Below are 14,051 nucleotides of genomic sequence, written 5' to 3' on the forward strand. Positions count from 1 at the left end.
GAAGACTTCAACACACGTGAGATGAGCATGTCTGTGCACTTTAGGCTCACGAAGGCAGGGATTTGGCTGAAGATATAAGATATTGACCAAGAAATGTAAAAACTATATGGTATAATAGTTCTGGAAAATACGCGCAAGAAGAGTTAACAAGAGCATGATAAGGATGGAGCGAAACACGCCATTGGTCACGTGACGAAGATTATGAATTTTGCAATTATAATAAAGGATTTCGGAGTACCATTCCAAGATGTGACTCAGGTCAACTATAGTTCGTGTGGTCATTCAATTTTCCTTTGCAGAAACTTACAGAATCTTTGTTGATTAGCCAGCACATCAATTTCAAACATCTGTCTGGAACCGTTGATTTTCCTGATTCAGACAAATGAATAATAGTCACGTGAAGCCATTGTGAACGGGTGGAATTAGCGATCCGGTTGTATTATTTATGACCAGAACTACTGCTATAGGTGACAGTCCCGGTGGAAGGGGTGGTTTGAGGAGAGATGGCAAGCTTAGAGATGTTGTACTTAAAATCAAGACTTAGAGTAAATTGTCTGAGCGTAGTCGCACCAGCAAAGTACATGCTAAAGTGACGAAAGAAAGACAGAAAGAAAAGGAGAAATCTATAGAAATGGTAAAGGATATGGGAATGGCCGATACTTTTCGTAAGTAGCCTAGTAGAAGCAAAGAAATACCGTTGGAGAAATTTAGGATGAAATTTGTTCAACTTTTCGCAGCCCATTATTCACGTTAAAAATGCACCAAGAATTTTGCGTGAACACCGCCGTTTCAGGCTCTAGTGGTCATTCGCTTGTAGGAGAGTATGTTGAGTCATGAAAAGAGCAACAAAGGGTATGGATCGTTTATTCGGTGCTCGATGATGGGTTGTAATGATTGCAAAACAGACATTTACCGAATAAGGAGATCAGCAACAGTAGAGAGCGCACCAGCAGACATTTTAATTATAATGTGTGCAATTTGACACTTCACAGCAGCCAGCGGAATGACAGATAAACAGACAGACAGACTGACTAATGGTCAAGAAAAGAGTCTGACAAATTGAAGGTCACCGTAAGACAAAATTACGTGGTGATTTTTTTTGTTTCATTTCAGTTTCGGCCGACAGCATTCGCAGCCAAACAGACAGACACAGTATTGTTCAATTGATCAATATTTGAACAATACTGGGGCGCCTTGGAGTCTTCTAAGTCCGAATTTTGGTAGAAAAAAAGGACTGTCGGTACCAAAATAGATACGGTGGCACAAAGGGCTGGTTGTCGTATCAGTCGCCAGTTCTATGAGTTATTGTCTCGGTCTTTGTACTTTGGTATTGTTATGGTAGACCGAAAAAGACTGCTATTATTGCAACACGATTCAGTGCATTAATTTGGATGCCGACAGCAGAACGTGATGGCCAAAAAAGTTTGTGTATTTACATTTTTCCCATTTCGGAAAAGTTATTACGGGTCATTCCTGATCCAAGAGGTGCGAAAAACTGAACACAATAAGCTTCGCTGCGCAAGCAGACAGACAGTCAGCGATCGCAAGTGGCGCGTACATTTACAGACACAGTCTCCGAATGGGAAGTGGCGGCGAAAGGCAGAGGCTGGACAGAGTATCATGAGCAAATGCTTCATTACAGACATGACATTTAGACGTCAAACATCTAGACATCAAATACAGATAGAACTACAAGACAGCCAGAAATCCCCAAAAACCAATACAAAATATCAAGCCAATTATGATTCTGTTTGTGGAAAGTATTTCAGTCTGCCAGACATTTCCATTGCCAATTTCAGCATAGCCGTCGAATCAGTCTTCGCAAACAGGTTCACACAGAATTTTTTACACACAAAAAGTCCGTGCTGGCATTCCGGTTAGCGCGGTGGGATAAAAATACATCCCCCGTGCTACCGGGATTACGCCCAATTAAGGTTGATGATTTTGGCATCCAACCACTATATATAACTCTAGAGAATTGTCGTATTGCTTAAAGCTGGGCACCTAGTGTCTGAAAATACTTTGTCTGCCCCTCCTTAAGAGTATATTATAAGCTGCGTATCCTGCCCCCTCTTAGTAGGTCTAATACATCCTTTTTACACCCCTAGTTCCTGGTTCCCCGTACTCAGATATACAGCCCCAGAATTCATTCACGGCGACAACCCCCTCTTATCCGAAAGACAATTCTCATTGAATCAGATTCAGAATTCTCAAAACTTCACCAATCTTTTTCTTCTCCTTTTTCTCCTTTTCTTTCTAGGAGATTCCAACTGAACAGTCCCCCATTGCATCCATCTTTCACCGACGGATCATCCACGTTCGCAAACGCCAGCTTACATCCGCTTTAGCCATCGAACTTTCATATTAATAAAACACGCTGTGAGAATCAACTATGTGGTACGTATAGAATACAAATGTCTTCATGAACTTAACAGATAGGAAGACGGCAAACAAATTACTCGAAGGCGAAGAGCCTCCTATTTTCAGATCTTCAGAGCAGCTTCATATCAAAATTGGAAGACTTGAATAGCTATAAATTCGAAGGTTTCTGGAGTCTTTTTTTTAGATTTGTTCTATGCTTCGATTCTTTTGATTATTCGATACAAGCTGTTTTTATAAAGGATTCAAAAGCCAAGCCAACATACCCTTGTTCAAAATCATAATAACGAGCTGAACCACGTCGTTCTGATGTTTGAAGAACGAACCTTGAAACCGTACTCTAGAATTGAAGCTTTTTTCTTTTTTTAGACTTCGAGATTTTTGAGTCTTGAGATTTTCGACATAGAATTTCTTTGATTCTCGACTTTTCAATTTTGGCTTGGGATTTCACAGGTAGTTTGATTCTTATCTTTACTGTTGTCTTCATTAGTTTGTCTTCACCAGAAGCACTCATACTAACACATCTAGTGGTATCTTTGGTTACGTTAACTTCCTTGTCGACAAGACAAGAGGTGAAATTGTGGACAACCTCATCGACGGACTCCAGAAGTTGGAGTACAGAGGTTACGACTCGTCTGGTATTGCCATTGATGGCGATAACAAGGGCGAAACCATCATCGTCAAGACTCCTGGTAAGGTTAAGGTGTTGAAGCAAAAGATAATCGATGAAAAGGTAGAAAGATCAACTGTTTTTGACAACCACGTCGGTATTGCTCACACAAGATGGGCCACTCACGGCCAACCTATGATTTCCAACTGCCATCCTCACAGATCCGATCCTAGAGGCGAGTTTATCGTTGTTCACAATGGTATTATCACCAACTACAGAGCTTTGAAGACTCTTTTGGTCTCTAAAGGTTTCAAGTTTGAGTCGGAAACTGACACTGAGTGTATTGCCAAGTTATACAAACACATCTATGACACAAACCAGAAGGCCGGCATTATTGCTGACTTGAACGAATTGACCAAGCAGGTTTTATACGAGTTGGAAGGTTCCTACGGTCTTTTAGTCAAGTCTACTCACTACCCTGGCGAAGTGTGTGGTACTAGAAAGGGTTCTCCCTTGTTGGTTGGTGTCAAAACCGAGAGGAAGTTGAAGGTCGACTTCGTAGATGTAGAATTCACCGAGCCGGAACCTGTTGTGAGTCACAACGCCAACAGCAAGAACGAGTTGGGATTGTTGCCCGTTGCTGTAGGCGAACAAAATTTGAGAACCTCGCAATCTAGAGCCTTTTTGTCTGATGACAATATCCCCATGCCAGTAGAGTTCTTCTTGTCTTCTGATCCTGCTTCCGTAGTACAGCACACCAAGAAGGTTTTGTTCTTGGAAGATGACGACATTGCTCACATCTATGATGGTGAGTTGCACATCCACAGAGCCTCCAAGAAGAATGCCGGAGAATCCACTACCAGACAGATCCAAACCTTGGAGATGGAATTGAACCAGATCATGAAGGGGCCATACAAGCACTTCATGCAAAAGGAAATCTTTGAACAACCCGACTCTACTTTCAACACCATGAGAGGTAGAATCGACTTCGAATCAAACACAATCACATTGGGAGGCTTGAAGTCGTTCTTGCCCACAATCAGAAGATGCAGAAGAATCCTCATGATAGCCTGTGGTACTTCCTACCATTCCTGTTTGGCCACCAGATCGATTTTTGAGGAATTGACTGAGATTCCCGTGTCGGTAGAATTGGCTTCTGATTTCCTCGACAGAAGATCGCCTGTTTTCAGAGACGATACCTGTGTATTTGTCTCTCAATCGGGTGAAACTGCCGATTCCATCTTAGCTTTGCAGTACTGTTTGGAAAGAGGTGCCTTGACTGTAGGAATTGTCAACTCTGTAGGTTCTTCTATGTCTAGACAGACTCACTGTGGTGTTCACATCAACGCTGGACCTGAAATCGGGGTTGCCTCCACAAAAGCCTACACTTCTCAGTACATTGCCTTGGTGATGTTTGCACTTTCTTTGTCCAACGACTCTGTTTCCAGACAAGAAAGACACAAGGAAATCATCCAAGGATTGCAAAAAATTCCAGAACAGATCAAGAAGGTGTTGTTGTTGGAAGAAAAAATCAAGAGCTTGTGTGACTCCAACTTGAACGACCAGAAGTCGTTGTTGTTATTGGGAAGAGGTTACCAGTTCGCCACGGCCTTAGAGGGTGCTCTTAAGATCAAGGAAATCTCGTATATGCACTCGGAAGGTGTTTTGGCTGGTGAATTGAAGCATGGTGTTTTGGCTTTGGTGGATGACAAGTTGCCCATCATTGCCTTTGCAACGAGAGACTCGTTGTTCCCTAAGGTGATGTCTGCCATCGAGCAAGTCACTGCCAGAGACGGTAGACCCATTGTCATTTGTAACGAAGGAGACGAGATCCTTTCTAGTGACAAGGTTCTTGCAACATTGGAAGTTCCAGAAACCGTTGATTGTTTGCAAGGTTTGTTGAATGTCATTCCATTGCAATTGATGAGTTACTGGTTGGCTGTCAACAGAGGTATTGATGTTGATTTCCCACGTAACTTGGCCAAGTCTGTCACTGTCGAATAGACTTAGTCAGCAAGGCATAATGAGACACATACCTATATAGATTTCCCTATTTAACCACCCTCTACTGTTTTTATATCCGGCTTTTGTTCATATTGAGTACTTATATATAAAATGATTGCAATGATAACATAATGGTATACGGAGTAAGATTTAGCACAGTCTTCATAGATTGCACTACTGAACTACTTTTTACTCTACATTGAGCTCTTTGGATCTAATTATATTAATATATAAAAAAATGGTTGCAGTATCACAAGTAACCATGCCTCAAGGCATCATTTCTGAAGCAAGCAGTTTAGCAAATTATGAACAAGAAAGACTCACACGTTTGATAGAAAAGCAAGAATGTCCCACAATATCATCAAGTCTAATAGCATAGTAGACTGAAGATATGAAGTAGTCTTGTCGCTATCAATAATAACATTATATCGTATTGTTGTTATCAACAACTTCATTTACGCTTAAAGTAGTCAGAGCTGGCTAACCAAGCAGCAGAATAGTCAAACACCTTTTCACCAACATCCAAGTATTTGCCCGAATAGTATTGGATCTCCTTGTTTTCAATCTTATCGAAATCAACCGTCAAGCCAGTATTTCTCTTGACACCAGCCAAGAAGGCAGACACCAATGCCAAATCTACACCAATATGAATAGCTTTTCCGATCTATAAAGGTCTGTCCTGTTGAAAGCAAGCCAAGGAAAAAAGTCAACAACTAAAAAGAATCACAGAATTGTACTAAAGAAATTCAATGTTATTCAATTGCAATATTGATTATAACTCGACGAATCAAAACTGAAGTACAATAATCATTGAATTCATTTCTTATCAAAATCCAATATAGAAGACTGAATTTCATTAAGTGATTAAGAACTTTTGAAAATCTAGAACAGCAATGGTATGTTACCCCAGATTAGCAATTCGCAGCAACAACAGCACTTTCTTTATTGCCAACTCTGGTAGCACACATTTCAGATACGGTTGTTTTCAAAAGTGAGTCTTCTTTCCAGTTCTTCAGATATTTCTCCGCGATTCGCTTAGTTCGCTTCGATGGCAAAAGCAAAACAGACAGTAGACAGACACAAATTGTTAGTAACATGAGAGAAAAAGTCGGCCTGTATCATGCAGACATTGCGCAGACACAAGATTCCTTAGCGACACACACCGTACGCACCAATCCCATAGTCTTTAGTAGTAAAAATACTAGTAACAATAGAAAAGGAGCCAAATCCTTAAATTTATGTGGCTATATACAAAGAGCATCAAGCTGTTATCAGTGTTTTATGCGTACTGCACATAAGTGAAATTGAGTCGCCGCGCGCTGTTACCCGGTCACGAGGTATCCCTGCTCTGAAAGGAACAATTCTAATTTCTGTCGAAATGGGCAACTGTTTCTTCTCTTTACTGTTCCCGTAAAGCACCCAGAGTATGAATAGAGGTATGATTGGTATTGCTATTGCAGCATAGCAAGTATGCGCAAATGAGGTATATGATTCAGAAGATATAGCACAGAATTTCAAATTTTTGCCGCACTAGTAATATTGGTTAGGGATGCTGGTCATGTCAATTTGTCTGCTGAACATAACGAAGTAAATTTCAACGAAATACTTCACTTGTTGATATATCAGACGATATATGCCACGAGCGAGAGCTCAGAATGAATCGAGAGATTTCTTTTCAATCTATTTGGAAAATTGACGTCCTTTTTGATTTCGATATGAGTTCGATGTGATTTTCATATGATTTTCATTGTTAGTGTTGGTCGGAGTAGTCTATGTAGAAAACGAATAGTGAGTGCTGATAGATACCATATCATTGTTGGAACTTCTGAATCCACAGAATGAATCCAGAAACTCAACTAGATAATGGTTCTTTATGATTCTTAATGTTGTTTGACAATCAGAATTTTCAAAGTTTTCACATTCAGATTCTTTTGAATTTTCAGAATATGTCTTCTTGTCAACGTTCGCTAATCTTTGGTACTTCACGTCTTTGTTGAATTGTTCTTGATAGTATTTTGATTCACGATTTCGGACAGAGATGATGCTCTAGCAATTATTACTTTATTTATTGTTGGCGACAGTTCTCATCTTCTGTCCTTTTCTCTTCATCTCTTGTAAGCCGATTCTCTTACCGGATTCTCCGACTACACTACAACGGTCCACTGATACGTATATATGACTCTGATCCTGAGAAATGCCCAATTGAGGATAATACCCGTTGGACTGTGAATGGATGGCCACAAATGTGGTCCGGGTAACCCCATATATGGTATACAAAAATATGCAAGTACGAAAAAGTTGAAGAGCTTTGTTGAACTTCATTTGTATCGATTTGCTGGAACAGTTTTACATTCTCTGGTCTTGTTTTGATAGTTCAATCTTGAACAAGTTTGCAAACATATAACACAGGTTTTGAAGAGTCAGACAGAATTTCAGAATTTTCCAGATAAATCTAGATCTTTTACTAAAACAATCTTGAAATACTCTCTTGCCATTCACAATGTCTGACAGATACAGGCCTCCACCAGCTGGACCACGGTCGAGCAGAGACTTTCAGAGGAAGCCATCATTTAAGAGCAGAGAGAGAAATAGGGATAGGGATAGAGACAGGGACAGAGATAATAGAGAAAGAGACGTATACAAGCCGGGAGGATCACGTAGACATCCAGAAGATAGAGAAATAGAAAGACCAAGAGACAGAGGCAGAGATAGACCCCCAGGAAGAGATTATCAAGAAAGAAACAGAGAAAGAGAGAGAGATTATCCAGAAAGAGACAGAGACAGAGAAAAAGACTATCCAGAAAGAGACAGAGAAAGAGATATGTATAGACCTCGCAACGACACGTATACACCTAAAAAAGGACCAGGTGGTGGACGTAAAGATTATCTAAAGGATAAACCTAATGATAGCCATCCTAGAGGTACCTACCCAAGAGATACTCATCCTAAAGAAAATTATCCTCGAGATACTAATAATGATAATTACGCTAATGAGACTTATTTTAAAGATAAATCGAAGGATAATCATTCTAATGAAAATCATGTTAATAATACTCACGATAAAGATAGTTATGTTAAAGATATTCATCCAGAAGATAATCATAAGGATGTTCACAAAGATACTCCTAATGATACACATAAAGATGAGCCTTCTTTAGGATCCAAAAGGGGACCTCCTTCTGGACCCAGTAGTTATCGGAAGAGAAGAGAATTAGCGAAAGAAAAGGAGAAAAAAATTGAACCATTTAGAGGGATACCTTCTGGTAGAGGATCTTCGAAGGGCCAACCTCCTGGAAGAGGTGTTCCAGGTAGAGGGCCACCTTTAGGACCTCGTGGAGGCAAGAAAGCAGGTGCCACTAATCAACAACAACAACAACAACCAAAGCCTCCTAAGCAGAAACCTCAAAAGCTCTCCAAGTCTCAGATATATTCGATCTATGTTCCTGGTGGATCGCGTGTTTACCAAAGAACACAGCAAGTAGGCGAGGGAACATACGGTAAAGTCTATAAAGCTAAGAATACCAAGACAAATGAGTTTGTTGCCTTGAAGAAGTTGCGGTTGGAGTCTGAACGAGAGGGCTTTCCAATTACGGCCATGAGAGAAATCAAGCTTTTGCAATCGTTTGACCATCCGAACATTGTGGGCTTGTTGGAGATGATGGTCGAACAGAATCAGATCTATATGATCTTTGACTACATGGACCATGACTTGACAGGATTTTTGTCCCATCCAGATTTGGTTCTTGAGGAGGGCCATTGCAAGTATATCTTCCAGCAGTTGATGGAAGGGTTAAACTATTTACATAAGAAGAGAGTCATTCACCGTGACATCAAGGGTTCCAACATTTTGTTGGACAGTACCGGCTGTTTGAAGATTGCTGACTTCGGCTTGGCCAGAACGATGAAGATTGTGAATGACGGTGAGAGTCCCGATTACACCAACAGAGTGATCACCATCTGGTATAGACCTCCCGAGTTGCTTTTGGGAGCCACTGACTATGGCAGAGAGGTCGATATCTGGGGTGTGGGGTGTCTTTTGATTGAGCTTTATACGAAGGTAGCTGCTTTCCAGGGCTTTGATGAAGTTGGTCAGCTTTGCCGTATTTTCAATGTCATGGGGACTCCTTCTATTGTAGACTGGCCCGACATTCAGAATTTGCCTTGGTTTGAAATGCTCAAACCAAAAGTTAACGTCGCTTCCAAATTCAAAGCCAAGTATGAATCTGCCATGTCTCCTGATGGTTTTGATTTGGCATTGAATTTGCTTCGTTTGAACCCCAAAGCCAGGTTCACAGCCGAACAAGCTTTACAGCACAGGTATTTTACCGAAGAGCCGTTCCCACTTCCATTGACTTTCTTGAAAGATGTAGAAGGTGAATGGCACGAGTTTGAAACCAAAAAGAGAAGAAGGAAGGAACGTAAGAGACTCCAGGACGAGGCTAAAGCAAAACAGAATAAGGACAAACAACTGCAGGGCACCGTTGATGTCGATGCATCTCTTCCTGTAAAATCTGTTCTGGAAGTTCCACTAGATATTCCTCAATCCAGTACCGTCAACACTGTAGATGTTGGAACAGTTGAGTCCAATATTGACTCAGATATTGAGATCGATGCAGTAGCCACTGATGATAAAATCAGTGAAGAAGCTAAACATCCAAAAGGCCAAGAAAGTGATGGTTATGAACCATAGTATATGTATGATGGAAGTATCAAAGTAATTGAATAATTCACTAAAACAAATATTGTAGTGTGGGCGATAATAGTGCCCTTGTACTATGAAATTGCACAGTAATTAATTGATGAACATATCATATTGCATTACATCCAAAGTAGAATAGCTTATATTTTTTGTGAGAAATTTCGCAGCCATTTATAGAAGAATTTGGCGCCAAAATTTCTAAACAGTTTGTCTTTTCTTTTCTATCAACTTTAATTTGCCACTGCAACACCCCAGAACTACTAGAAGCTCTGGTTACACTCGCTTTGCTACACATTGACAATCGTTATAAATCTCGCAATCAAATATTCATAAAAACATGAAAGTCATCTACCCAATTATTGCTGCTTGCTCTTTGGAAATTGTCGTCTGCTCTGCTTTAGCTGATGGAACCCTGTCACAAGGTGAAATAGAGTGTTCTCCTACCAAAGTCAGTCTAGAAGCATCACAGAAAACAGATACATTTAATTACCCTGTCGAAACACCATCTTTTCACACCAAGCTGTACCATGGTCCCACAAGACTAGAAGGGGTAGAGCTGTCGGATTGTCTCAACGAGTGTGGAGTTATCGTTGAAGAAACCCCACAAAGGAAAACTGTCACAACTTCTACCATCGCAAAGAGAGAGCGACTAAATACTTGTCCAATCGACTTCAAGAAGTACTACAACCAAGACAGTCCTATGGCAATGACCATTGACTGTGGGCTTGTGGGCTCCATGAAATCAACCACCAACACTTCAAACATGGTGATGTCTACCTATACTACTCCAGTCGTAGTATGCGATGATACCCAGAAGGTTACTTCCAATATGGAGATTATGACCGTCGTCAAACAGGAAAATCTCTAGACTTGTTGCAGCCGTAAGAATTTTTGTTGCAACCATTTCCTAATTTCGCAACCATTTCTAATTTTATAACTATTAAAGATTAATGTGATCCGTGCTTTACTTCATAAATACCATAATACCCTCTGGATATACAAGAAATACACTCTTCTCCTCTATGATGTATTCTCAGCATGGAGTCTCTTGACTCTGAAGTGAACCGTAAGCCTTTATGTAGTCAACGTCATGCTACAGCAAAAATAATGGAAGTTACGGAGAGAACGGATACACAAGTCGTGACAGCTGTCGATGTTATTCAGAATTGCCAGATTTGTGTAGCAAGAACTTGAAATATTCGACACTAGGAAGAGCAGTCCACAGCTGTATAACAGTATAGATGGATTTATTATTGATTGATATTCAACAATGGAATTGTGCTTAACCAACATTTCCAGATGTAACACACTAACTACTACATTTGCTTTCGAAACTGTTGGCAGCTGCCACATGCAAATCTCTAGAATATTACAAAAGGAGGATCTCCTTCTGACGTTATCTCAATCACAATAGGCTGCTGACAATATCTAACGAACTCCCCTCCTGGTCATAACTCCGTCGTGGCCAGTTTGAAAGTGGCACTTTTCCAGAGATTTTGCAATCGCGTACATTTTTCCGGATTTCAAAAGTGCGTCGCAGAACGCTTTAAAAGCATCAGACTCTTAGTGACAATGACGCTGGGACAAGAACGACTGAATGGGCTGTATTGGCTGGAGTATAGACGGATGCACCGGTTTGCCTAAGGAGCAAATAGAGAAAAGCCAATATTGAACACCTAGGTAAGTCTGCTATAGAAGTAATTTCTATTTCCGCCTGTAGTCACTAATCTGATAGTGCGCTTAGGATCGTCAGTAAAATTGAGCCATTTTCAAAATTGTCGGTATGGATTTATCAAAATTTCAAATCTCAGTACTGGTTTCCGTGACATTCTCGTTATAATTCTCGCTATAATTCCCGTGCTCACTACTCTCGCTAATTTCAGTTCGAAGAGGTGGTCGCTAATAGCAAATCAGCAAATCAGCAAGTCAGCAAACAAATCTTGCAGTGGTGCACTTCAGTTCACACCAGAGCCAATTCACCGCAGGATATTCCATTATAGTCGTTAGCTAATTCATCCCAATTCGGCACTAAGGATTCTTCGTCGTATAGAAATTCTAATATATACTCTGCTATCAAATATTTGTTAAATCGTCAATCAAACCAGCTAGACAGTTCTGCTGTTCAGAAGTAGCTCCTAGATAAATAGATTCTCTCGCCAGAATCGTTCTGACCGGCTGCTATTGTCACTAGACCCAGGTGCCTCGCAGGGACAGTACCCTCGCTGCAATAGCGACTCCACAGTGACTGCCTCACTATTTTCCCCCTAACTCAGTGCTCTCGCTAAGTGCCGCACTTTTCCATCACCCGGAATCTGGATTCCTCCCGCTTAGTACGAATAAATACCTCGTAATCACCAAATTCGTATTGCAATTTTTTTCTTGGTTGCCTCTTTTCTTTCAGCTAACTTTGCTTTAGTCACCTTCTACCAGTCAGCAGCTGTCGCCGACACCGCCTCGCTATCCACCTGTGCCCGCATCGGCCCACTGCATTGTCTTAAGACGCCAATCTCATCTCATTGAATCCCTCGTACTCATTTGTACAGTAGCACTGAACATCACGTACATTCACTGAGATCATACAACATTACAAACACTGAATGGCCAAAGAACATTCAACACCAATAACAAACATCAGCAACTCATTCAACACAATTAGTCATCAGTAGTCAAAGAATATTTAATTTTCCACGGCTTTAGAGCTTCCATTTCATACAACAATCATACTACTTCACATTATTCCAGAGACTCTACTCCGGTCTCATTCTCATTAATAGCCACTTCACTTCTTCCTTCTATTACTACTCACAATGGGCTGTGGTGCTTCGAAAGAACCTATTCCAGAAGCCTCAGCTGGAAACACCAACGCCAGGCGCAATTCCCAGAGACAGGCTCTAGCAAACGGTACTAAACAAACGTCTAATGCCAACAACAATACCAACAATAACAGTTCGTCCACAGAATCTTCAAATGTCGTAGAGAAACGTGCCAATGGCTCGGCTTCAACGGCTGCTTCAACTGCCATTAATCCCGTAGACGCGGCTACGCAATCCGATCCCAATAAGGAAGTGAAGATCTTATTGCTCGGCTCAGGTGAGAGTGGAAAATCTACCATCGTCAAGCAGATGAAGATTTTGCACCAGAATGGCTATACCAAAGAAGAACTGTATGAATTCAAGCCTTTTGTTTACAAGAATATCTTGGACTGTATCAAGAACGTCATCAACGCCATCATCGACTTGCAACCAGATTTGATCAACAAAAGTGGCCATTTAGAAAGCGCAAATGGCACAATCGAAGAGGATAAAGACAGCTTAGAAGAATTTAAAGGTCAAGACTTGGAAAAAGATAAGGACAGAAAACATATTCTAGATTACGATGATTTGAATGAAGTGTTGGACTACGAGTTCTCCATCGATTCAGAGCAAGTTTTCAACCCGGTCATTGCGCAAAAGATTAAAACCATATATAACACTCCAGAAGTCAAGAATTTCATGAAATTCCAACAAGCCAACTTCTACCTCATCGATTCTACCCACTACTTCTTGTCAGATGTCGACAGAATCACATCACCAGATTACGTGCCCTCAGTAAGTGACATCTTGAGAACTCGTAAAAAGACTTCTGGTATCTTTGATTTTACGTTCCAGATGAGTGGAGGCTTAAATATCCACATGTACGATGTAGGTGGACAGAGATCTGAAAGAAAAAAGTGGATCCATTGCTTCGACAATGTTACCTTGATCATTTTCTGTGTAGCATTATCGGAATACGATCAAGTACTACTTGAAGAAAATTCTCAGAACCGCTTAGAAGAATCTTTAGCGTTGTTTGATTCAGTCGTTAATTCTAGATGGTTCTCCAGAACTTCCATCGTATTGTTCTTGAACAAAATCGATGTCTTTGCCGAAAAATTGGCATACTCTCCTTTAGAGAAACAATTCCCGGACTACACCGGAGGTAACAATATCAACAAAGCTGCCAAGTACATTTTGTGGAGATTTACCCAGGTGAATAGATCCGGTTTAAACATTTACCCCCACGTTACACAAGCTACAGACACTTCAAACATCCAGTTAGTTATGGCTGCTGTCAAGGAAACGCTCTTGGAGAACTCCTTGAGAGATACTGGTATCTTGAACAATTGAAGCTCCTATTTATTAAACTGTCATATTTCCATGACATTACTTTTAATATTTGTATGTATTCTTGGATAAAAGTGATTCATGATAACATTGTACATTTGTAGAATATCTCTATTATGGTATGATCAAGGCAGAGTCGGGTTATACCTATATAATCATCGTATTAGTAGAATCACACTAGAATTATAATCCATCCTCATGCTACAAACACAGAGAA

General features: G+C 40.6%; 5 protein-coding genes across 5 annotated transcripts; 4 read left to right on the plus strand and 1 right to left on the minus strand. All coding sequences in view use genetic code 12, as the record gives it.

The window, feature by feature from the left end:
- Positions 1-2,034: 2,034 nt before the first annotated feature.
- Positions 2,035-5,241, plus strand: GFA1 (glucoseamine-6- phosphate synthase). The gene is made up of 2 exons (XM_001384228.1): positions 2,035-2,397; positions 2,908-5,241. Exons 1-2 carry the CDS (start codon positions 2,393-2,395, stop codon positions 4,991-4,993), a joined length of 2,091 nt encoding a protein of 696 aa, XP_001384265.1. The 5' UTR covers positions 2,035-2,392; the 3' UTR covers positions 4,994-5,241.
- A 203-nt stretch (positions 5,242-5,444) lies between these two features.
- Positions 5,445-5,657, minus strand: PICST_44570 (predicted protein; the record flags this gene model as incomplete). The annotated part of the gene is made up of 1 exon (XM_001384581.1): positions 5,445-5,657. A coding segment is annotated over one exon (213 nt), but the record flags the coding sequence as incomplete, so codon positions are not given.
- Positions 5,658-7,330: 1,673 nt separating this feature from the next.
- Positions 7,331-9,725, plus strand: CTK1 (kinase of RNA polymerase II carboxy-terminal domain (CTD), alpha subunit). The gene is made up of 4 exons (XM_001384229.1): positions 7,331-7,650; positions 7,795-7,860; positions 8,089-8,256; positions 8,302-9,725. The coding sequence occupies exons 1-4, from the start codon at positions 7,494-7,496 to the stop codon at positions 9,681-9,683; spliced, it is 1,773 nt and encodes a 590-aa protein (XP_001384266.2). The 5' UTR covers positions 7,331-7,493; the 3' UTR covers positions 9,684-9,725.
- A 304-nt stretch (positions 9,726-10,029) lies between these two features.
- Positions 10,030-10,560, plus strand: PICST_31763 (predicted protein; the record flags this gene model as incomplete). The annotated part of the gene is made up of 1 exon (XM_001384230.1): positions 10,030-10,560. The coding sequence occupies one exon, from the start codon at positions 10,030-10,032 to the stop codon at positions 10,558-10,560; it is 531 nt and encodes a 176-aa protein (XP_001384267.2).
- Positions 10,561-12,108: 1,548 nt separating this feature from the next.
- On the plus strand, positions 12,109-13,920 carry PICST_89074 (predicted protein). Its single transcript, XM_001384231.1, has one exon. The coding sequence runs from the start codon at positions 12,500-12,502 to the stop codon at positions 13,835-13,837; it is 1,338 nt and encodes a 445-aa protein (XP_001384268.2). The 5' UTR covers positions 12,109-12,499; the 3' UTR covers positions 13,838-13,920.
- The last annotated feature ends 131 nt before the right edge of the window (positions 13,921-14,051 follow it).

This window comes from Scheffersomyces stipitis, chromosome 4, assembly GCF_000209165.1.
Source record: "Scheffersomyces stipitis CBS 6054 chromosome 4, complete sequence".
In the NCBI taxonomy this organism is placed as follows: Eukaryota; Fungi; Ascomycota; class Pichiomycetes; order Serinales; family Debaryomycetaceae; genus Scheffersomyces; species Scheffersomyces stipitis.